Source organism: Mustelus asterias, chromosome 8 (assembly GCF_964213995.1).
Source record: "Mustelus asterias chromosome 8, sMusAst1.hap1.1, whole genome shotgun sequence".
NCBI classification, from domain to species: domain Eukaryota; kingdom Metazoa; phylum Chordata; class Chondrichthyes; order Carcharhiniformes; family Triakidae; genus Mustelus; species Mustelus asterias.
In genome coordinates this window covers 59,877,957-59,903,306 of record NC_135808.1, presented here as the reverse complement: position 1 = coordinate 59,903,306, position 25,350 = coordinate 59,877,957, and the positions used below count along the sequence as shown (strand labels likewise).

Below are 25,350 nucleotides of genomic sequence, written 5' to 3'. Positions count from 1 at the left end.
TTCTCCTCGTGTCTGCGTGGGTTCCCTCCTGCAGTCCAAAGACATGCGGGTTAGGTTGATTGGCCATGCTAAATTGACCGTAGTGTAAGGGGAATTAACAGGGTAAATGTGTGGGGTTACGGGAAAAGGGCCCAGGTGGGATTGTGGTCGATACAGACTCGATGGGCTGAATGGCCTCCTTCTGTACTGTAGGAATTCTATGATTCTAGGTCAGGACATTATTCTTTCAGTTGGAGCCATTGCCGACCACGTAATAGCGAGGCAGGGAGTCGATGAGACATCAGCTTCTTGAGAAGAAGTCTTACAAGCGTTTGATTCATATTTCAGAATTCTCAAAAAATTAATTATAGAAAGTGCAAAATTTGACAAGTGAAAGCAAAGACAGGTGAGAGCATGAATTCATTCATCAATAATCTATACAGACTGGCAGGAAATTGCAACCATGGAATATTGAGGGAAGGTTTAATTCATGATTGAATAGTAGTTGGGGTCTGACAGGAAATTCAATTCGATCACTTATAGACAAGAGAGGCAGTAGAAGACAAACTGAACTCAGAAATAAGAAGACAAGTTCCCATGGAAACAAATGAATGAGGCTGTTCATTATGTAGGTCATTAGAGGGAAAGCGCACTGAAACAGAAGCCCATGAAAATGAGGAAAAGTGTGCCAGACACCATCTTGAAATGCTCTGTGTGGTGGGAAAAACCGGCACAAGCGGAAAGAATGCACAACAGAGGGAGGAGAGTGCCATAACTGTGGAAAAATAGGGCATTTTAAAATTGCCTGTGAATCTAAAACACAGCGTGCAAAGAAAGGGGGAAAATTAAAACCAAACCACATACAAAAAGTGGAAGAACCTAAGGAAATAACTTTCTTAGTGGAAGTAAATGAAATGGAAAATAATTCCAGGAGTATCAAACTTGGCATGGTGGACACCTCGTTGAGTTTAAAATTGATACGGGGCAGGTGTTTCTGCCTTATCCGACATAGTAAAGTGGCTTAAGCACATTACACTACAACCTGCATTAACAAATTATAGGATTCAGGTGGGACTACACTTAAAGTTATAGGTCAACACTTGGCAAAATTGAAATACAAAGATGGAAATATCATTGAACATCTCTGCATCATCCAGGGTCAAGAATCTTCTTTACGAAGCGGGAATACATGCCTGAAATTGAACCTAATCTATAAAGGTGATGGAGTTGCTGATAAGCATTCCAGCAATACATTCAGTAATGAATTTCTAAAATTATTTACAACTTTTGGAAAATTGAAGACCAAGTACCATATAATCCATGAACCGATGCTAAACCACTTTGTCTCTTTACACTGAGGGACGTTCCCCCGCCCATGCTTAAGCAAAGTCAAGGGTGAAATTGAGAGCATGCTACAGCAAGGAGTTACCTCACCAGTAACCATGTTAACAAAATGGTGTTGAGGAATAATCATGTACCAAAGCAAAGTGGCTTAATTCAAATCTATGTGGAGTTAATTCAACAAAACAAAATGTGAGATCCACCCAATGGCCTCAGTGAATGGCAGCCTTGTTAGATTAGCCAAAAGTACTCTATTCACCAAATTGGATGCAAACAGGGGATTTTGCCTCTGAACAATGATTCCAGATTGCTGACCACTCTTATTTCACTGTTTGGTTATTATTCCTTTACTGGATCACCATTCAGAATTGCATCCGCTCCTAAACTTTTCCAGAGAAAATGCCTCACACTTGAGACAGCATGAAAGGAGTAATATGCTTTATGGATAACACACACATATACATTGCTCCATGAGAGTAGAGCAAAAGAGTGGAGTTGGAACAGTCATAGAATCATACCATCCCTACAGTGCAGAAGGAAGAAGGGCCATTTGGCCCATTGAGCCTGCACCAACAACAATCTCACCCAAGCCTTATCCCTGTAACCCCACCCATTTACCCTGCTAATCCTCCTGACACTAAGGGACAATTTAGCATGGTCAATCCACCTAACCTGCACATCTTTGGAGTGTGGGAGGAAACTGGAGCATCTGGAAGAAACCCACGCAGACACGGGGAGAACGTGCAAACTCCACACAGACAGTCACCTACGGCCCAAATTGAACCCAGGTTCCTGGCGCTGTGAGGCAGCAGTGCTAACCACTGTGCCACCGTGCCACCCTGAAAGTCTTATAGAATACAGTCTCATATTGAATGAAAAATGCGAGTTCACCAAACCAATGATGAAATTTCGAGGTTACATTGTCTCTGGAATAACAGGTGACCCTCAAAAAACAAAGGTGATCAGAGAGTTTCCACAACCCAAGAATGATACTGAATTTCAGAGACTCCTCGCGATGGTCGACCAAGATGGCAAGCTCCTATCAAATTTTGCAGATGTCAATGAGCCTTTGAGCCAGCTTTTGAGACAGTTGGAATGATGCTGGAAAGTGGGCTCGCAAAACACTTACGGGAAAATCAAAATTTTTTAAATTTCCTCTGAAATTTTAGCACTTTTGACCCAGGACAACCGACCATAGTAGCAGCAAATGCATTGTCGACAGGTCTGGGTACACTATTATTTCAAATACAAGAGAGACAGTAAACATAGACCAGTTTACTACCTCAAGGTCACTTATGAATACAGAGAAAAGATCTACTGAGAAGGATATATAAAAGGTATACAATTGAGAAGGAAACACTGGCAACAACATGGGCATGTTAGAAATTCTCAGACTACAGGTGGGATTCTCCAAATCGTCCGTGCTGCAAGTGAGAACGGTGAATTTGACATTCCAGCCAAAACTCCATTCACTTTCAGCATTGAAGAATCCCAATCGTGAATGAGGACAAAGGTTTTTGGCCCACGTCTTGGCTTTATGATTCAAAATTGAAGCAGATCATAAACCACTCATCACGCTTCTGAACATGAAAGAGAATACGAAGGTGCCTCCTAGAATCCAATGGTTGAGATGAAGATTAATGAGATATGACTCCATGAAAGAGCATATTCATGGGAATCCCCAGCCGACAGCAGATACATTCCCAAGGATTTCAGTTGAAGGAGTCAATCTGGAAGATTTCATTGAGGAGGTGGGAATGTATACATCTCGCTACTCAGCATTGACCAGCTGCTGCAAAGAAGTTGTATGAGATAAAACAGACACAGCAGCAATTCGACAAATGTGTCAGATAAGAAAATACTGTCCGAAAAGATGGTCAGATTATACTGCTAACAATCCAGTACCACAGCAGAACTTCAAACAGAGAAAGCACCTCAAAGTTATTGACGATCTCCTGGATTTTAATGACAGAATAGGCATTCCAAGGACACTTCATAGAAGCATAGAATCCTACAGTGCAGAAGGAGGCCATTTGACCCATTGAGTCAGCGCCAACCACAATCCCACCCAGGCCCTATCCCCATAACCCCATGCATTTACCCTAGCTAGTCCCCCTGACACTAAGGGGCAATTTAGCACAGCCAATCCATCTAACCCGCACATCTTTGGACTTTGGACATGGGAGGAACCCGGAGCACCCGGAGGAAACCCACGCAGACATGAGGAGAATGTGCAAACTCCACATAGACAGTGACCCAAGCCAGGAATCGAACCTGAGTCCCTGGCGCTGAGAGGCAGCAGTGCTAACCACTTGTCATCGTGCCACCCTTTTAGTTTGATATTCTTCAGAGACTTCACCAAGGTCACTTAGGGATAGCAAAACATCAAGCGAGAGCCCAGTAATCAGTCAGGTGGCCAAGTATTACTTGATGCATGAATTAAATTATTTCCAATTGTTTTATGTGTGCAGTGATCAGCTGAAATCAGAAAGAATAACTATCACCTATTTTTCTATCAAGGCCATAGGAGTGCCTGACAATGGATTGATTTGATTTTAAAGACATGATATTCCTTATTATCATTGATTATTACTCAAGGTGGATTGAAGTGAACAGATTGCACAGCATCACAGTGGAAGCAGTCATCCAGTCATGGAAGAGAATTTATGCAACACAAGACATTCCAAACGTTATGATATCAATGGTCTGCAATTTGCCAATTAATTTTTCTGAAATTTTTGCATAGAAATATGATCCATTCACATCACCAGCTCACCTCATTCTCAGCCTCTCTATTTGCCTGAGGATAGAGGTTTGCAAACCATCAAAGACTTGAAGAAGAAGATTAAAGATCTTAATTTAGTTCTTCTGAGTTACTGAACCTCACCACGACAAAATGGTTTCTCAGTTGTTGATGGGAAGGAGATTGAACATACAACTTCCAGCTCTGCAATAGAAACTAGAACCTTATCATACCTCGAATAACCACGAGAGGGTGAAACAGTGTGAGGAAGAACAGAGAAAAAAACAGATTTGTAACTTTAACTTCAGACACAGAACCCCAGACTTATCAGTGCTGAAGCCCAGGGAGAGAATATGGGTATGGGACCAGCAGAAAGAAGATATAATATCCAAAAGAGCTCCACAAGTGAGATCATACATGATTGAGATGATCCAGGGAACTAGAAGGAGAAACCGCAGTGCTTTAATATCCTTGGAAAGAAGCCAATAGAAACTTGGGCTTACTAATCAGATGTTGCTGGGGATAAAGAAGGAACAAGACAAAGCTCAGCAGCTTCCCAGGAGAAAAACACTCACACTGACAGAACAGAGTGTGGATTGCACTCAATCTCAGAAAGAGATCAGAGCAAGATCAGGGACATTGCTCAAGGTACCTGCAGATTCTGAGACTTTTGGGAGGGGAGATGTCAGAGGATGTATCTACTTTGGATAAAGACTTGAGGGACAGATGTGGAGTAAACATCAGAAGCACATGATACAGATATAATGATGACATAACACCACGTGATTGTGTAACGCTGACCTGGAGGCGGCAGAAGTTCCAACCTTGTGCAGAGCTCCCAATATGTAGATAGTATCTGTAAATAAGGAGTAATGGTTTAACAGACTGCAGACTCAAGCAACTTACTATAGGAGAATAGGCAAGCCCAAAAGAATCCCATGTAGACCCCAAACCCCAAAATAGCCATCAGCAAGAGCAGAAGATTCTGGCCATTGTTTCAGGGATGTGAAATGATGACCTCTCATTAGAACTATATGTACATTGTTGATAATGTTAAGCATTTGTCAGAGAAATAAATTTACATTTGGCTATCATCAGAGCTCAGTGGACAAATAGTTTATGTGAAAGCAAGTAAAATAGTCTGCATTCAATCTAGAAAGACATCTTCTAGAATGCTTCTCAGACCATTTATGGAATGGATTGTTGCTGCCAGTTGAGAAGCAACAGAAGCCCTTAAAACACCTGTCTGATGTCCGAAGGCTGCATTAATCGTCTGGACAGTCATATTCAACAGGGAGTACCTGTCGTTGTTTTACAGTTCACATATCATATTGCACCTTACAGGATATGAATTCTTCCAATGTTTCTGCTGTCTACCTTGCACGAGTAAAGAATATGTGTGAAATCAGTGCTCACGATTCATAGGACTTTTAAATACTGACCCCTGAGATTTTGGTTCTTGAGATTCTCAAGGAGCTTTCTCATGGAGAGATAGTGATTCCTTCCCAGTTCTTCCTTGTTTACTGATACTCTGTGATTCATGTAGCCATATCTCCTCTTTCTCAGTAATGTCCGCATCCCAAGTAGGTGAATCTGGCTGATGCTGGACAAATTAAGGTTCCATGCTGAAGTGGGCGAATCAGATAGGGGAAAGATACCTTTTGACATAATAGGCAGTGCACTAGATGTTGCTTACTGAAAATGTTCAACATTTGTGAGGGGACACAAAGGACATTTAATTTTAGAAAGGTGCTCTCTGACCGGAAGATATGACTGAGAAAAAGCAGGAGACCATCAGGTGATCAGAATATGTGCAGAAAACTAAAGCCTCAGTTGATACAAGTTCAATTCTATTTCGAACCTATAACGGACAGCTCTGGTTGATTTTCTTTTCTCCTGCAGGAATTGCAGAGATTTTTCCTTGTGCCTACTGTGGGGATGATGAGGAAATGGGCGGGAGGAGGCTAGTGGTGGTGGTGCCAGCCATTCTTCTTACCATGGAAATTTTGTTGTCTCTGCTTTTGCATTTATTTTAGGGCAGGCCGTGGCGCAGTGGTATAGCTACTGGATTGGTGATCCAGAGACTCAGGGCCTCTAGGAACCCAGGTTCAAATCCCATCATGGTAGATGGTGAAATGTGAATTCAGTAAAAATCTGGAGCTGAACGTCTAATGATGACCAAGGGAACATTGTCACTCTGGTTCACTGATGTATTTTAGGGGAGAAATCTGCCTTCCTTACCCAGTCTGGCCTACATGTGACTCCACATCCACAGCAATGTGATTGACTCTTATTTGCCCTCTGAAATGACCGAACAAACCACTCTGTTCAAGGGCAATTAGGGATGGGCAATAAATGCTGACCTGGCCAATCCACATTGTATGAACAAACAGAAAACAATATTGATATTTTCCCTCTGCAAAGACCACAAATAGATATTGTAGATCACGGCACACACGTCAACCTCAAGAAATCCTTCCAAACATGAGGGTTGACTTACACGCTGAGTAACTTGAAACCATCTTTGTATTTCATTCTTTTTGCCAGAGGAGCCATTTCTGTCCATCATTAGTCTGCTTTGTGTGAGCTATGGTCCTTCCTGTGCACCTTCTTAGCCATGATGTGGAGATGCCGGCGTTGGACTGGGGTAAACACAGTAAGAAGTCTAACAACACCAGGTTAAAGTCCAACAGGTTTATTTGGTAGCAAAAGCCACAAGCTTTCAGAGCCCCAAGCCCCTTCTTCAGGTGAATGAGGACTTGTGTTCACAAACAGGGCATATAAAGACACAAACTCAATTTACAAGATAATGGATGGAATATGAGTCTTTACAGGTAATCAAGTCTTAAAGGTACAGACAATGTGAGTGGAGAGAGCATTAGGCACCAGTTAAAGAGATGTGTATTGTTTCCAGACAGGAAAGTTAGTGAGATTTTGCAAGTCCAGGCAGGTCATGGGGGTTACTGATAGTGTGACATGAACCCAAGATCCCGGTTGAGGCCGTCCTCATGTGTGCGGAGCTTGGCTATCAGTTTCTGCTCAGCGATTCTGCGTTGTTGTGTGTCGTGAAGGCCGCCTTAACAACGCAGAATCGCTGAGCAGAGACTGATAGCCAAGCTCCGCACACATGAGGACGGCCTCAACCGGGATCTTGGGTTCATGTCACACTATCAGTAACCCCCATGACCTGCCTGGACTTGCAAAATCTCACTAACTTTCCTGCCTGGAAACAATACACATCTTTCTAACCAGTGCCTAATGCTCTCTCCACTCACATTGTCTGTACCTTTAAGACTTGATTACCTGTAAAGACTCACATTCCACCCATTATCTTGTAAATTGAGTTTGTGTCTTTATATGCCCTGTTTGTGAACACGAGTCCTCACTCACCTGAAGAAGGGGCTTGGGGCTCCGAAAGCTTGTGACTTTTGCTACCAAATAAACCTGTTGGACTTTAACCTGGTGTTGTTAGATTTCTTACCATCTTCTTAGCAACATGGCTGTATCACTTATTTGATCTGATGCCGTGACTTATAAGGGGAGTAACAATTGTACTTCTGAGGTGAAACTTGAGGCCAAAGTTACTCTGAATGCAAGTATAGCATTTTTTAGTAGAAAAGGCAAGTCGACATGTATGCTGAGTATTGGCCTAAACATGATTGTTGGTCCTGTAAAAATGGAATTGTGTCTTATGCCAGGTCAACTTATACAATCTAAAGTATCAAGTGAACACCCAATTCGGTAACTCAAATAGGCCACTGAAAATCCAGCCAGGTAGCAATCCACCATTCATAAAATAAGGACATCAGTGGCCTCAAGGAGCCAAGTTCACCACAGGAAACACACCACAACAAACTTCTTATTGTAGGCTGCTTGTCGTCAGATTCTGGGTGGAAGAATCACTGCTTGAAATCGAAATTCAAGCACTATCTGATCAGCATAGTACATTAATGACTGTCACAGTCAAACCCATGCACCAACCCCAGTTACTTGCTTATCTCATAACTTAGTGATTTACAAAATGATTGTGTTAGTGAAGGTTCAAGTTATGTCACAATACTGATCAGAGAATCAGCCTGATTTCCCAACAGCTCAGTGGGAGAGCACTTGATTCATTTTGGTTATGATGTTATCCATCTGATTAAAGCCCGTCTGGATCAATACCCTTTTTTTTTACAAAAGCTAGTGTGCTCAATGCAGCCTTTGCCTCAGAGCATCTAAAAATATCGTCGTAACTGCTGTGGTTACAGCACTGTAAGGGGCAATTCAGTCTATCAAATCTGTGATGAGGCTTGAGTCATTTAGTCTGCCCCTATTTCACTGCTTGCTCTCAATGTTACCCAACATTCCCCTTTTTCGAACATTGATCTCAGTCCCAATTGAACAAAAAATGTGAACACTGCTAAAATTGCAGTTCATGATCCAGAATTCCAACCTTTCACTGTGAGAGTTGTTTTTTTCAGCTAACATTGAATGGCATTACCATTGCTGAGTTCTCCACAATGTCAAGGAGCGATGGTTAGACTCTCCCTCATTGGAGAAGGTCAGTGTCTGGCACTTGTGTGGCATGAATCTTCCTGTCATAGATCGTCCCAAGCCTGAATGTTGTCGAGTTCTTGCTGCAGATGGATGTAAACTGCTTCAGTACCTGAAGAGTTGCCAAAGATACTGAACTTTATGTAACCATCAGTGAACTTCCCCGCTTCTGACCTAGTGATAGAAGGACAGTCATTGATGAAGAAGCTGAAGATGGTTGGACCTAGGCCACAACGCTGAGGAACTCCCGCAGTGCTGTCTTGCGACAGAGATGATTGACCTACAACAACCATAACTCTTTTCCATAGTGCTCGCTATGATTTGATGTGGAGTTGCCAGCGTTGGACTGGGGTAAATACAGTAAGTAGTCTCATAACACCAGGTTAAAGTCCAACAGGTTTATTTGGTAGCACGAGCTTTCGGAGTGTCGCTCCTTCTTCAGGTGAATGAAGAGTTCTGTTCACAAACAGGGCATATATAGACACAAACTCAATTTACAAGATAATGGTTGGAATGCGAGTCTTTGCAGGTAATCAAGTCTTTACAGATGCAGACAATGTGAGTGGAGAGAGGATTAAGCACAGGTTAAAGAGGTGTGAATTGTCTCCGGCCAGGACAGTTAGTGAGATTTTGCAAGCCCAGGCAAGTCGTGGGGGTTACATATGGTGTGACATGAACCCAATATCCCGGTTGAGGCCGTCCTCATGTGTGTGGAACTTGCTTTTGTGAACTGAACTCTTCACTCACCTGATGAAGGGGCAACGCTCCGAAAGCTTGTGCTACCAAATAAATTTGTTGGACTTTAACCTGGTGTTGAGACTACTTACTGTGCTATGATTTGAATTAGTGCGGTTTTCACCGATTCCCATTAACTTCAGTTTTGCTAGGTTAAGCTTTGCTTAAGGCCCCAGCTGTTTCTGAGGAGAACATTGCGGTGTCAACAAGGTTGAATGTGCCTTTGTTGTTTTGGAGCCTAGGTTGATGCCAGGTGGTCCATCTGGTTTTCTCACATTCTGACTTGTCTTAGCAATTTGGTACAGCTGTGTGACACAACCAAAAGTCAACCACATATCTGTGGGACTGGTGTCACATCGAGGGCAGATCAGATAAGGACAGCAGATTTCCTTTCCTAAAGACATTGGCGAAACATATGGGGCACAGCAATCTATAATAGTTTCAGACTCATGTTTCTAATTCTAGATTTTTATGAACTGGATTCAAATACCACCCCAGAGCATTAGCCTCTGGGTTACCATTGCAGTGTCATTACCACTATGGTACCTCTCCCTCCTGTTCAAAAAGTCCTTCACTGCCTATAAAGTACTTTGGGACAACCGGTGATGTGAATGCAAGTTTCGTTTTATTATTCCTCAGCTCCAGTTAAAAAAAGTGTTAAATTCTCATTGATCCCTTTGTAAATGTGAACTGATAATTCAATCCAAGTGAATTAAATTGTGTCTGGACATTTCCACTGCTTCCATATCTTTCTTACAATGGATGCTTAAAGCTGCACATGAATTGAAACCTAATTGAGTTCTTGTACAAATTCAGCAATTCTCCTTTGTTTTTGTATTATATTCTTCAACACACAAATCCAAGGACTCAGTTTGCTTTTTAATGACTTTATCTAGTTGCATTGCTACCTTATAATAGCTTTATATTGACACCAGGGTTATTCTGCCCCATTACTCTATTTATAACCATACTATTGATGTATAGTTCATTTCTTATCTTTGCTTCCAAAATGTATCATCTCCCAATTTTCAGCATTGATTTGCATTCCACTTGTGTACCCAAACTTCTTGCTTAACACCCAGTTAATGTCCATATTCTGCTTCTTTTTCTTCCAACATGGTGCAGATGTGTTGGTTTTTCCATTGCAAAGTTTTGCCCCTCAGTTGTGGTGCCACAGTCTGCATATTTTGATTCTCTTTATCATAATAATGTTCATTATGTTTAGGGCAAATATTAGATTACAATTGACCTCCAAGGTGGTCAATATATTATGGAGTGAAACCCATCTATTTTCATTTGCTGTGATTTTGAAGACAGGTGATGCACGAAATGTGTAGGGCTGTTGTTCATTTGTTTAAAAATATTCCAGCATTTACATTTGCACTTAACAGGCTACATTTGGACGTAGTCAAGTTGCCTCCAGAGTCCTTTACAAATGGCAGGCAGAACCAGATCCTAGAATTCCCACTCTCATTCCCAGCACCACCAATTCTCATAGGGAGCTTGCTCCTTGCATTTCCGACCTGGTAAGTTCCGCTGTGGCCTTTTTGTTGTGACAGGCCAGCTTATTGAGGACATGTGGTTCATGCTCTCTCAGGGGAGTTGTGAACCATAGTCTGGATTTGGGATCATTTTAAAGGATTTAACCCAGGCCCCACCATGCTCCTTCCATGTCCCCCATGCGCACTCCATTCTTCCATATCCTTCCCATGCCCTCAAATACCTTCATGCCCTTTCCATGCCCTCCATGACCCTTGTGCCCTTTCCATGCCCTCATGACCCTCTTGCCCTCTATGCACCCCGTTGCCTTCCATGATCCCCTGCATCCTCCATGCCCACTCAGCCACCATGCACTATAAAACCATGTCATAACAATGACAAGTCTTCATATGCACTTAAAAAACCCATTCAAAAATCTGCTTTGAAGAAACGGCTGCCCTTAGAACCCTATAAAAGTGTCAATAAGACAGAGCCATTATAGTAGTATCAATGACAGAAGCTTTAGCTCACATCACGTCTCAGAATCCTATCCAAATAAGCATGTGGGCATTGAAAGAAACAGCTCAAGAACGAACAACTTACTATTACCTCATGAAGATGCCATTCAATCAAAGCAAACACTCCATTTCAGCTTCTGAAAACAGACCCTTTGCTGAGATAATCCATTTGTAAGCCTTAGAACTTAGCAAAGCATTCCTAATGTTGCTATGCCACTAGTTCATCTGTTTTATTGTGGATACACTATGCATTCAGATAAAATGATTTCAATTTGTTTGACTCCTATTCCCTGTATGGACCTTACTCTCTGATATACTATTACTGTTAAACTCTCTGTCTATTCCTGTCCCACTCAGCTTATCTTTACCCATATTGATGTACTTTTATCTTTAATTTCTAAATCTCCTTTCACCTGAACCTTCCTCCCCCTCTTGTAGTTTAAAGTCATTTTTCCCTCTACTTTAACACATTTGTACTCATGGATTTGTACACATTGTCCCTCCCTGTCATGCAATGGTTACAATACCCATATTGTTAGCCTGCACTATTGTCTTGCCCTATCTTTTTAACTTTTCAAATCTCTCTTCACATGGAGGCTTTCACATGCACAAAGTCATTTGACTGACATTAGGCATGTAAACTCTTCAGCAAGTTGATGAAATAGAAGGGTGGCTTTGCACCTCTGTGCATTGACTGGCATCACTTGTCGGTGCAGAGAAAAACAGAATTTGCTCTGTAGCAGACAGGATTATGGGTTTCTCAGTCCCTAGATATCATCTGGCAATCAATGCTATTTTCATCTCCACCAATATCCACATCTCTATTACTTAGACACTAGAGATATGCAGGCACACTTGACAGTGTTTTGAGAATACAGTTAGAACTGGATATTGAACACAAATAAAATCTTGTAAAAAAAACTTTCGTCTCTTGGGACCTAGCCCCATCCCCACAAAAAGCGCTTATAACAAGTTATTCAAGCTTGTGCACTAGTTCTCAATTTTTGATTTAAGGTCACTTTGTTGGATACATGTCTGTTTCTAATGATATTGATTGGATCTTTCCTTGGGCAATCAGGTATTTCTTTCCTGGAGAAAGTATTGACTCCCAGTACAAGGATAATGATGATAGACAAACAACTGGAATTTCACCCCACAACCAGAAAATAAAGAGAGTATGCCAACCATTACAGGGGATAAACTCTGAGTCACCTCGCATCTGTGTTTGCAAATTAGGAGACATAACTGATAACGACCAGATGACTTCATCTGATTTATACACGGTAGAAATATGAAACCGGTCTTAAAATCACATGGTAGTCAACAGCACTTATTCAAGAGGGAACCATGGGGCTGGATTAAATTGGCAGACCCATCCTTGTGCCAAAGTAAAGTCGGGGATGATGATGTTGAGCCAGCAATACAACATCCTCATCATACCAGTCTCTGAAACTATGGGTAGTGGAGTTGGCATAGAAATCAACCATTTTGAAATTACTAATTAACAAGCTTATTGAGCTTGTTAATGACCCAATCGTCCTGTTGCCTGACTGCAGTGGTGGTGGTATCACATTATTGCTGTCTTCGCAGGTTTTCTATCGGCTTTGCCTATGAAGCGGTGCTATTGACATTAAAATGGCCACCAGGCTTAAAACTGCAACTGTAATAGTGAGAAAAAAAGCTTTTACTTCATTCTAGAAGCTACTGGCAGTTGGATATACCTTTCTACCTTGACCCAGTCTTGTGTATTTAAGGGCACCCTTCCCACACTTCCACCCGCCCCGACTTTTTGAAAGTATGGCTTGCAACAGTAATGGATTGTCCTGTCTGTAGAGCTCTGCCTAATGCTGCGCACCCCATAAACAGCTACTTAGTGGCCATTCATGCATAAGTCATTTCAGCAAGTACACTCAAACTATACTACATGCTCATTGTAATGACTTCAATCAGGCCATTGAGGTTGGCCTATTGGAGTACGAATTCCCTGATTAAGGATCCAATTGATGGGCCAATCAGGGAGTCTTTGCCTTGTACTTAACCGGGAGTGTTAGTTCCTCTGATACCCCCGGAGGTAGACTGCTAACACTCTGTATACTGCTGTTAGAGTTGTAAATAAAGGGATTTTGGTGAAGGGACTTCTGCCTCCGAAGACTGAGTACACTCACCGAGGTTCCTGCAGGCTGGTATGAGGTGTCCCAGAACAGAGGCACTATGTAGCGTACTCAGCCAGTGGGAAGGGCTGGAAAATCCAACCCCAATAAAACATATAAAAACATCAGAGGTTGGTGTGAGAAATCCAGTGCTATTTGACAGCTGGTGTCACTTTAAAAAAAAAAGGTGCGGCTTCTCTGCTGCTCCACTTTGGCAGTTTTTCCTGTGGATGGTGGCGGCACCAAGGCTTCATTATTACAAATGGGAGCAGAAGTCCCAGCTAACAGTGCGCAAAAAGGTAAGCACGCAGTGATCTTCGCAGTCAGCAGCGCTGTGTGCAGCATCATCACTGGTTGGAAGATCTGGCCCAATATTTGCCCAGAAAATGGGTGAGAGGGCGAGCTAATAACAGCAGTGACAGAGAAAGGGCAACTGAGACTTGACTAAGTGGCAAGTAATTGGGTATCTCCTTATATTAAATTCAGTTCAGAAGATGGTTGAAAAATAGAGGGCAAATTCAAAGACAAATCAAGTATGGAGAAACAGGAAAGAAAGAGCAAGATTTGGTTGAGAGAAAAAGACAGAAAGGAAAGGGAAAATAATTCAAATTGAATATGCTTAAAATCTTCCCAAAAATGGCAAAACCCAAGGCAATGAGACTTTGTACTTCATAGAATCATAGAATCCCTACCGTGCAGAAGGAGAGCATTAAGCCCATCGAGTTTGCACCACCTGTCTGACAGAGTGTCTTACCCAGACTCTTCTTCTGTAACCCCGCACATTCACAATGGCTAATCCATTGAACCTACACATCTTGGGACACTAAGGGACAATTTACCATGGCCAATCCACCTAACCTGAACACCTTTGGAGTGTGGGAGGAAACCGGAGAACCCAGAGGAAACCCATGCAGACGCAGGTGGAGAGGGCTTAATGCCCTTTTTCTGCACTGTAGGGATTTTATGATTCTATGAAGTACAAAGTCTCATTACCTTGGGTTTTGCCATTTTTGGGAAGATTTTAAACATATTTAATTTGGTATCCAGATTTTAGGTGTCCAGATCACCAACAACCTGTCCTGGTCCCGCCATGCCATCACTATAGTTAAGAAAGCTCACCAACTCCTCTACTTTCTAAGAAGACTAAGAAAATTTGGCATGTCAGCTATGACTCTCTCCAACTTTTACAGATGCACCATAGAAAGCATTATTTCTGGTTGTATCACAGCTTGGTATGGCTCCTGCTCTGCCCAAGACTGCAAGGATTTACAAAAGATTGTAAATTTAACCCAATCCATCACGCGAAACCAGCCTCCCATCCATTGACTCTGTCTACACTTCCCGCTGCCTCGGCAAAGCAGCCAGCATAATTAAGGACCCCAAGCACCCGGACATTCACTCTCCCACCTTCTTCCTTTGGGAAAAAGGATACAAAAGTCTGAGGTCACATACCAACCAACTCAAGAACAGCTTCTTCCCTGCTGCTGTCAGACTTTTGAATGGCCTTACCTTGCATTAAGTTGATCTTTCTCTACACCCTAGCTATGGCTGTAACACTACATTCTGTACTCTCTCGTTTCCTTCTCTATGAACGATATGTTTTATCTGTATAGCGCGCAAGAAACAATACTTTTCACTGTATGATAATGCATGTGACAATAATAAATCAAATCAAAGGGAGAATGTGCAAACTTCACACAGACAGTCAGCCAAGACTGGAAATGAACCTGGGTCCGTGGCACTGCAAGGAAACAGTGCGAACCATTGTGCCACTGTGCCGCCCTTATAATAGATAATTTTCAGGAAAGTAGGTTGTCCATCATTAATAAATTAAAAGTGGACTTACGATTGTAATTGCTAACCCTAAATATCTGTGGTGGCGCGAGTTCACACAAATGCAGCAGCTTCATCAAAGTCAATGCATTTCAATAGTGAGACAGGGAGCAGTTTGCCATAGTCACAACAATAAAAGAAGAGGGGTGCAACTTAGATGACAATTTTTAGACATTCACATTTAACCACACCTCTGCCCCCTGCCTGAATTTGCTGCACGGCTTATGCATAAATAATAGAGTGCCAATAGCCTCAGCATTATAATAATAACAAAAACTGGCTACTGTTACCAGCTATTTCATTTTAACCCATGTTTCCTGAACAAATATTGAAGTATGTTGAAGCAAGTTAAAGATGCTGTTTTGGGTAACCGGCACCTGTTTTTTAAAAATTGGTTGACTGCATATATTTTAATGAAAAATTCATTTCATACTCTTGATGCTTTGCTATCAAATTATATTCTTTGTTTATCATTTGGAGGCTTTATTTTAAGATTTGTTTTTTACTTTCTGCTTTTCAGCTAATTTTTCTTAATTTTCTTTGCTGCTGTAATTGAGTCCTCTGCAAGATATGAATATATAAAATAGGAGTAGAAGTAGGCCATTTGGCCCCTTGAGCCTGCTTCGCCATTCAATAATATCATGGCCGATAAATTTACGTTGAGTTCCACATTCCCACCTACCCCAGCAATCTTTGACTCCCTTGCCTAACAATAATCTATCTAGCTCCGCCTTATAAATTATTCATTGATCCCCGCTTCTACTGGCTTTTGAGGCCGAGTTCCAAAGCTGCACAACCTGCTGAGAGAAAAAAATTCTCCTCATCTCTGTCCGAAAAGGTTGATCCCTAATTTTAAAACAGGGTCTGCTCGTTCTGGAGTCACCCACAAGAGGAAGCATCCTTTCAACATCCACCTTGTTGAGACTGTTGACGATCTTATATGCACCAATAAAGTCACCGCGCACTCTTCCAACCTCCAATGGAAGTAAGCCCAGTCTGTATGACCTATCCTCATAAGACAACCCACTCATTCCAAGCATCAATCTAGTACCTCCTCTGAAATACCTCCAATGCATTTACATCCTTCCTTAAATAAGGAGACTAAAACTGCACACAGTATTCAGGATGTTGTCTGTATAACTGACGGATAACTTCTTTACTTCAATATTCCATTAGCCTTCTTAATTACTTGGTCGACCTGCAACTTCTTGTGACTTATGCATTAGAATACCTAGATCCCTTTGCACCTCTGAATTCTGCAGTCATTCTCCATTTAAGTAATATTCTGCTTTTCTTCCTGCCAAAGTGAACAACTTCACATTTTCCCACATTATATTCCATCTGCCAGATTTTTGCCCACTCACTCAACCTATCTATATCCATTTGCAACCTCCTAATGACTTCTTCACAAAATATGTTCATACCTATCTTTGTGTCATCTGCAAATTTAGTTGCCATGCCTTCATCTAATTCATTGATATAAATTGTAAAAAGTTGATGCCCCAGTACAGACCCTTGCCAGACACCACTCACCACCCCACGAGTCACACCCTGCAAATCAGACAAAGACTCATTTATGCATACTGTTTTTGGCCAGCCAGCCAATCTCCTATCCATGCCAATATTGCTTGTTACACCATGAGCTTTTATTTTCCAAAGTAACCTTTAATGTGGTACCTTTTCAAATGCCTTCTGGAGATACAAATACAGTGCAATACAGTATAGTACAATACAGATTCCCCTTTATCTACAGTTCATGTTGTTCCTTCAAATTGGTTAAACATGATTTCCCTTTCACAAAACCATGCTAACTTGTGCTGATTACCTTGAGATTTTCCAAGCACCCAGCTATAACCTCTTCAATTATCAATTCTAACACTTTCCACAATACAGGTGTTGAGCTAATTAGCCTAAATAGTGGCCTGTTTTCTGCCTCCCTCCCTTCTTGAATAGAAGTGTTATATTTACTGCTTTCCAGAATCTAGAGAGTTTTGGAAAATTAATACCAAATCATTTTCTAGGGTGAAGTCCATCAGGACCCAGAGAGTTATCCATCTCCAACATTTTGCTCAGTGCAGTTTCCCTAGTGATTGTGATTTCACCAAATTCCTCTCTCTCTTCCCACATGCTGGTTTACAGCTGTTGCTGGTATGTTTTTTGAATCCCCCATAGTGAAGACAGAAGCAAAATATTTGTTTATTTCATCTGCCATTTCTTTATTATCAATTATTAACTCCCCATCCTCACTTTCTAGAGGACCAACATTCACTTTCCTTACTCTTTTCCTTTTTAAAAATCTGTAGAAATTCTTGCTATCTGTTTTTACGTTTCGAGCTATCTTCCTCTCATACTCTAATTTCTTTCTCCTGATTAACAGACAAAGCATCTTGGATACAGACCAACCATCACTCAATGACGTTTTGTAAGTGGCCATTATTTGTGTGAGCCTTGATATTAATTGTTGGCAATGTACTGAACAGCACTGGTCATTACGCCAAGTTCATTCCAACCCTTGTCTGTTTCTTCACATATGTTGCCTTGAAATATGGCTCCATTCATAGTGATTGAACAACAATCTTATGTACTTACATAACACCTCGAATGGAATGAAATGTCCCAACTTGCTTTACAGGAGCATTATAAATTAAAGATTGACACCAAGCTACATCAGACAATTGAGGGGGAAATGGCCAAAAGTTCAGTCGGAGGGAAATTTTAATGAGTATCCCAAAAGAAGAAAGCAGAGTGGCTGAGATGGAGGGTATTCCAGAGTTTAGGGCAAGATAGCTGAGGGCACGACCAACAATGATTGGAGTAATTAAAATCTGGGATTCTGAAGAGGTCAGAATTAAAGGAAAACAGATATGGTAGAGCTCTACGGGGTTAGAGGAGATTATGGAGATAGAGAGGGGTAAGGCAACAGAGGGATTTGAAAACAAAGAGAAGAATTTTAAAATGAGTTGTAGCTTGCCTGGAAGTCAATGTAGTTTCAGGCTATTTGCAACTTTCAAACATTAAGGTCCAAGACCACTTCTTTCCTGGTGCTGAACCTAAAGTTTTGTTGGTCTGTTTGCTCAGCTATTCACCAAACCAGCCATTGAGTGACTGTTAAAGTTTTTAATTAAGGTGCATCATTAGCAAAGCTTGTGTTAGAGAAGACCATATCAGAAAGCATGTGTTATGAAGGACAGTCATAATATTGCAATTAAAAAGACAGTATTTTAAGGTTACATCGAAAAATCTTGAACTGATTGAAAGAAAACTGAATATTAAAATGACTCCAAGCTACCAGATCGACTTGTAGATCAGACTATGATTGTCTTTTGTGAGGTCAAAAGGCAATCCTTAATTTAATTATGTGACCTTGTCCAGGAGCTAATGGAGTTTTGCAATGCCTCATTGTAAGAATTTAAATTCCACCTTGGCCAGCAGAAAAGCTAAAGCCACAGGTGGGAAAAGAGTTCAGAGTTTTAATTTAAATTATCCAAATGCCTTACTTGGAAGATGACTTGGCAGTTTGTCCAGGTCTCATTTTACAGTGGCCATACTCGCTGCTAAAGATATAGCAGAACTGTTTTCAGGGACATCTTCAGAGTAGCAGAGAAAGACTGCTGACATCATGGGAGAGAGAAGAATCCAAGAAGCCCGGCTTTCAAATTGCTGTAATTAACCAGACTACCAGGGGCCATTCCTGCAGCACTGCTAAAGTGAGACATGGGACCATTCTCTCCCCTTATCCTGTTCCATCTATAAATTCTGTGAATGCAGCCTCCAAAAAGTCATCTAGGGAAAGCATTGCAGTTGCTGACACAGTTCCACAATTCCAAGCCTTCGCTTCAGACAACGCGACATCTCGACTTCAAAGCAACTGCACACTGACACAGTGACTGAGCTTGATTCAATTTTTTAAAGCATTGTTTTTATCGTCATCTGCAGTTATTCTTTGTGTGTGTCTGTGCGTGTGTACGTTTGTGTGAATGTGTGCATGTGTGTCACAGTTTCCTAAGCAACCTTCAGGGTGTAAAATAAACTAACCTTTCCTTGTATGTACAAAAGGCTTTGCTGTGAGCTATTTTAGATGGATACACTCACTCCAAAGCTCAGAAAATTCCCCTACAAATATATTGATTATGAGCAACTTGGAGGAAACACCTTAAAACTGATCATGACACATGGAATGAAAGCTATATATTTAGCCTATCTAGCCTTTTTCTCCAAAAGTGTATATGTGTCAATGTCCACCTGCCCCATCCCTATTCTTTCACCCTACATTCACTTTTGTAGGAAAGGCTTTGGTAACCATCCTAGGTTACCAAAAGTGACCATGTTTCAGTAGGTTCCACTGAACAAGTGTTGCATTTTCCTTACTAACCTGAGTCCCATGTCGACGGGTTTCTTAACCTCTTTTTCTTCTTTGCAGCTGGATCTGCCTTTTTGAACCCTGAAGGTGATTCTGGGACGGAAGCGGACAATGAACCTCAGCTGACATTTTACACCGACCCTTCCCGCAGCAGACGCCGGAGCCGAGGTATGATAGCAAACTGCGTTTTATTTTTGTGGCATTTGCTTAGCGTTTTGGCAGCGAAGTTTCAACTCCGTTGACTGCAAAGTGATGTGAACCTCTTCCTGGAGACAGATTCTTTTGAATTGATTCAATTTCCATTCACCTTCAAGTAGCTCAAAAGATGTCAAATTTACACTTCTAATCAAGGATACAAGGAAAATCTTAAATCCCAGCAGGATCAGATCTGAGTAAATACCAAAATGAAGCAGGGTGAGAATTCAATATAGATAAACACATGAAATGTCATCGGGCTAGGATTAGTCACAAGAAACAATAGCCATTGTACATTTGTGGAAAGTACGACTTGCTATTAGAGCCAAAACAGACTGAGGCCATTTTCACTTTGATATTTTTCTAAGTTCTAACCTGTCACCAGAGAAGTATTATATAGCAGAGGAACCAGAGCTAAACATGGGGAGAATATAAAAGCAAAATACCAAAGATTCTGGAGATCAGAAATAAAAACAGAAAGTGCTTGAAATATGCAGCAGGTCTGGCAGCATCTGTGGAGAGAGAAACACCCGTAATGTTTTGAGTTGAATATGACCCTTCTTCAAATATTAATGAGATAGCACAGCCAAACACCAGGAAAGCACCACATACTAATGAAACATGGCATAAACATTAAATGCCAGCAGGATCATAACTAGACCTCGGGGACCTCTCTGAACATCCATGTAGTGGAAACAATAGTCATGATGTGGAGATGCTGGCGTTGGACTGGGGTAAACACAGTAAGACGTCTCACAACACCAGGTTAAAATCCAACAGGTTTATTTGGTAGCAAAAGCCACTGGCTTTTGGAGTGCTGCCCCTTCGTCAGGTGAGTGGGAGTTCTATTTACAAACAGGGCATATAAAGACACAAACTCAATTTACAAAATAATGGTTGGAATGCGAGTCTTTACAGGTAATCAAGTCTTAAGGGTACAGACAATGTGAGTGGAGAGAGCGTTAAGCACAGGTTAAAGAGATGTGGATTGTCTCCAGACAGGACAGTTAGTGAGATTCTGCAAGCCCAGGCAAGTCATGGGGATTACAGATAGTGTGACATGAACCCAAGATCCCGGTTGAGGCCGTTCTTATGTGTGCGGAACTTGGCTATCAGTCTCTGCTCAGTGACTCTGCGTTGTCGTGTGTCGTGAAGGCCACCTTGGAGAACGCTTACCCGAACATCAAAGGCCGAATGCCCGTGACCGCTGAAGTCTTCCCCAACAGGAAGAGAATACTCTTGCCTGGTGATTGTCGAGCGGTGTTCATTCATCCGTTATTGTAGCGTCTGCACACTACGACAATGGATGGGTTAGGTTGATTGGCCAGGTTAAAAAATTGTCCCTTAGAGTTCTGGGATGCGTAGGTTAGAGGGATTAGCGGGTAAGATATGTGGGGGTAGGGCCTGGGTGGGATTGTGGTCGGTGCAGACTCGATGGGCCGAATGGCCTCCTTCTGCACTGTAGGGTTTCTATGTTTCTATCTCTTTAACCTGTGCTTAATGCTCTCTCCACTCACATTGTCTGTACCTTTAAGACTTGATTACCTGTAAAGACTTGCATTCCAACCATTATTTTGTAAATTGAGTTTGTGTATTTATATGCCCTGTTTGTGAATCGAGCTCCCACTCACCTGACGAAGGGGCAGCGCTCCGAAAGCTAGTGGCTTTTGCTACCAAATAAACCTGTTGGACTTTAACCTGGTGTTGTGAGACTTCTTACTGTGGAAACTATAGAACAGTAGAAGCTCTATATAATACTTGTAATGACAAACATGTAGCACGCCTATTACTAAATGATGTTATGTTTGGATTTCATCAACGTGACTTTCATAGTCAAGACTAAGGCCAGGATTTTCCAGCCCTTCCTGTTGATGGGATCTTCCGGTCTCACCAGAGGCGTCACGCTGTGGGGGTTCCCTGGTGGCACAGCTGGTGAGCAACACAAATGGCCATTGACTTTGGCGGGACCAGAAGATCCTGTGGCAGCCAATAGCGAGCCACCTCCCTCCATGGAAACCCTGGAGGCCTGGAAATGACACAGAGAAAGTTTATTTTCTGATATCAGAACTATTGTATAGGCCATGTTATAACTCAGATAGCAAGGCAGTGAAGAATCGAACACTGGAGCCCTAGTTTTATATTCTTATAATCTTTTATTTACAGAGACACATGTTGCATGCTGTATACCTCCAGCCAAGAACACTGCATTAAGCCTGCTCCTATTTATATTTATATATATATATATATATATATATACATATAAAAGCAAAGGTGCAGCCCCAATTAATCTCTTTCACATCAGTACAATAGATGACATGATGGCACAGCAGTTAACACAGTTGCCTCACAGTATCAAGGACCTGGGTTCGATTCCAACCTTGGGTCACTGTCTGTGCAGAGTCTACATGTTCTCCCTGTATCTGGGTGGGTTTCCTCTGAGTGCTCCAGTTTCCTCCCACCGTCCAAAAGATGTCCTGGTTAGGTGCAATGGCCATGCTAAATTCTCCCTTAGTGTACTCAAACAGGCGCCGGAGTATGGTGACTTGGGGATTTTCGCAATAGCTTCATTGCTGTGTTAATGTAAGCCTACTTGTGACACTAATAGATAAACTTAAACTTAAACACAGAATTACACAATAAACAGAACCAGTGCAAGATCTCAGGCACCCTTAGCCTGCGACAACAAAAACAAAAAACGCTAGAAAATTTAAGCAGGTTTGACAGATCGGTCGAGAGAGAATAGAGCCAACGTTTCGAATCAAGGTGACCCTTCGTCAGAGCTCTTCGAAATGTTGGCTCTATTCTCTCTCCACAGATCTGTCAGACCTGCTGAGATTTTCAGGCACTTCCTGTTTTTGTTTCATATTCCAGCATCCGCAGTATTTTGCCTTTGCCCTCAACCTGCCCATGGCTAAACTTGTCATCAACAGGTCCAGGCGACGGGAAATCGAGGAGGTTGTCTGGCCCAACTGTCTGCCCCTCTTCCACGAGTAGGTTCACAGCAGTGTATCCTTGCAGAGAGAGCACGCGGAATCAGCTGGCTGTATCAAGCCTTTCTGTGCCACATGGGCATTGCAGGGACTGGGGTGTTTTAGTGACATTCCTTTAATCACCTTTTGTTCAAGGAGTTAAGGTTCCTTTGGAATTTATTTTTATTTGATGCAGTATCTCTTTAAGTGGCTGCCTTTTTACTGCCCTGAATTTGTTAATTTAGTTTTACTGATTTGCCACAAAATAGGATTATCAGGCGCTATAGGCAAATATTCAGCCTTGTCCACCCCATCCTCCCCCCATCCTCCCCCCATCCCCCCCCCCAATCCTCCCCCATCCCCCCCAAACACAATTGAAAATGAATATTGTGTTTTAGTATGAATAGAAAATCTGCATTTATAATTACAGATTTATTTTACATGAAAAAGAAGAACATTATGATAACGATTGCACATTTTCACTGTGCCACACTTTTCACCGGATATGTATGAGAAGAAATGCACATTATAATGCGTAATGGCTCACTTGATTTAATATTATTTGTTCTTGCAACAGTTACGAGATGATTTTGTGTGCAATTTACACAATCAATAATCATTAAGATCGAGTGGGCTAGATTAAATTACATTTCTTGATACTATTTACTGGCTCGCAGTTTTAGAGTAGTAATGTAGATGTGCACATTGGTAAAACTGTTGCGTAAACGGCATGAGCAATATAATCAGAAATTCTGGTAAATAATGCGGTATAAATACATGGAAAACTATATGTATGTCAATATAAGAACGTAGGACCTAGGAGCAGGAGTCATCCCTTCGGGTTCGGAGGGGTGGGGGAGGAGAACCCAGACTCGATGTTTTAAAAGCAGTTCTTGCCATCCACACTGAGCCGCCAGAGGTTTGGACCTGCCAGACCGGCTTTAAAAAATCAGAACTTTCAGACTAAGAGTTGTGATTTCTTTTAAAGCTGCTCGTTAGGTCAGTTTCACTCATTGCTGCACTGCTGCAGGGGAAGTCAGGGAATTGGGGAGATGGAGTGTTGGGAGGATGGAGAAGGGTGTTGGGTGTGGAATAGGACTGAGGTAGGAGGAGGTTGAGAGGATGGGAGTTTGACGGGAGAAGGATTGGGGGTGGGGGAGATCATTAGTGGGAGGGGTGAGAAAGAGATTGGTGGCTGTGGGGGCACTAATATTATTCACCTGAAAACCATAGTTTTACTTACTTTTGGGGACTTAAAATTATTAGTAAGAAAAAAACATAAGAGCAAATGTAGAAATGATACAGCAAAAACATTTTCTTAGAGCTCCACTACCTCAAAATTGGGCACGACACCACTGCTGTCCATCAAAAAAACTATCCAATTCAGGAATGTGAATATATATTAGTAGATCTAGACTTTTCATTCCAACTCCCAAAGTTTCTTTCCTTACATAACTTACAGGGTGAGAGTGGCTGAAGACAAAAAGGTCAGAACATTGTTTGTGATGTGGAATCAAGTACACTTTGGCCCAAATATCTGTAATCTGGGGGGCTATACCCCAGAGGTGTTTGCAGCGGAATCTCCCCCCTCCCTATGCAGGACTGCATGGAAATGGTCTGACAAGTTCAATCTTTAAAAAAGGCTTTAACTCTGTACTGGGAGCCATCCAAAACTCTTGATTTGAATCAGAGACTTTGGATGGCTCTGACTCTCTTGCGACCCTAATTACTTAGGAAAATTAGAAGAATTAACTTCTATCTTTTGGGTAACGAGACTACTGACCCCAGACACCCCCCCACCTCACCACAATTAGCCCCCAACACCCCTCTATCCTCCGAGCACCCTGTACCCCCCTGGATCATCCCCATTGACTACACCCCCATCTACCCAATCACCCATTCCCTTCCGACCACTACATCAACTACTACTCACCCTCCCAACTGCTCCCCCAGCCTTGGCCACTCCTCCAACTATTCCCCCACCCCCCAACTATCTTCCCCAACCCTTGACTAACCTCCCACCCTGACCACTCAACCCCCCCCCAACTAAACCTCTCGTCCCCTTAAACACCTGATTGACCTTCCCTCTGACTAACCAATTTCTCTCCCTAACCACCCAATCCCTCTCCCCCGACCACCCAATCCCTTCCCCCCGACCATCTGGCTCTTTTCCCCCTGACCTTTGGAACCCCCTCTTCTGACCACCCAACCCCAAACCACCTAACTATCTGATGTCCCCTAATCCTTCAACCTCTTGACTCTGACACATTCCCCACCCCAACAACTTCCCTACCCCCTCGCTCATTCAGCTTACTTACCCTTACCTTCTCAAAGTGACTGGGACCGTTAAACTTTCTGGTATATGGCAGCTATTGACGTGAAAAGGAGGCATGGCTTCCAATCCCTTGACACTGCTGTCTTGAACTGGAAGGACTCAGGAGCCAGCTGGGCTGCACATTTCTCACCACAACTGGATCGGAATTCTGGGAAAGAAATGCGCTTAGCCCCAGGC

General features: G+C 42.1%; 1 protein-coding gene across 1 annotated transcript in view; it reads left to right on the top strand.

The window, feature by feature from the left end:
* astn1 (astrotactin 1) overlaps positions 1-25,350 on the top strand; it is a 2,581,734-nt gene that overhangs the window by 964,337 nt on the left and 1,592,047 nt on the right. Inside the window, exons 5-6 of the mRNA XM_078219174.1 lie at positions 19,735-19,842; positions 22,861-22,863. Coding sequence (XP_078075300.1) covers positions 19,735-19,842; positions 22,861-22,863 — 111 coding nt within the window. The remainder of the gene's footprint in view (positions 1-19,734; positions 19,843-22,860; positions 22,864-25,350) is intronic.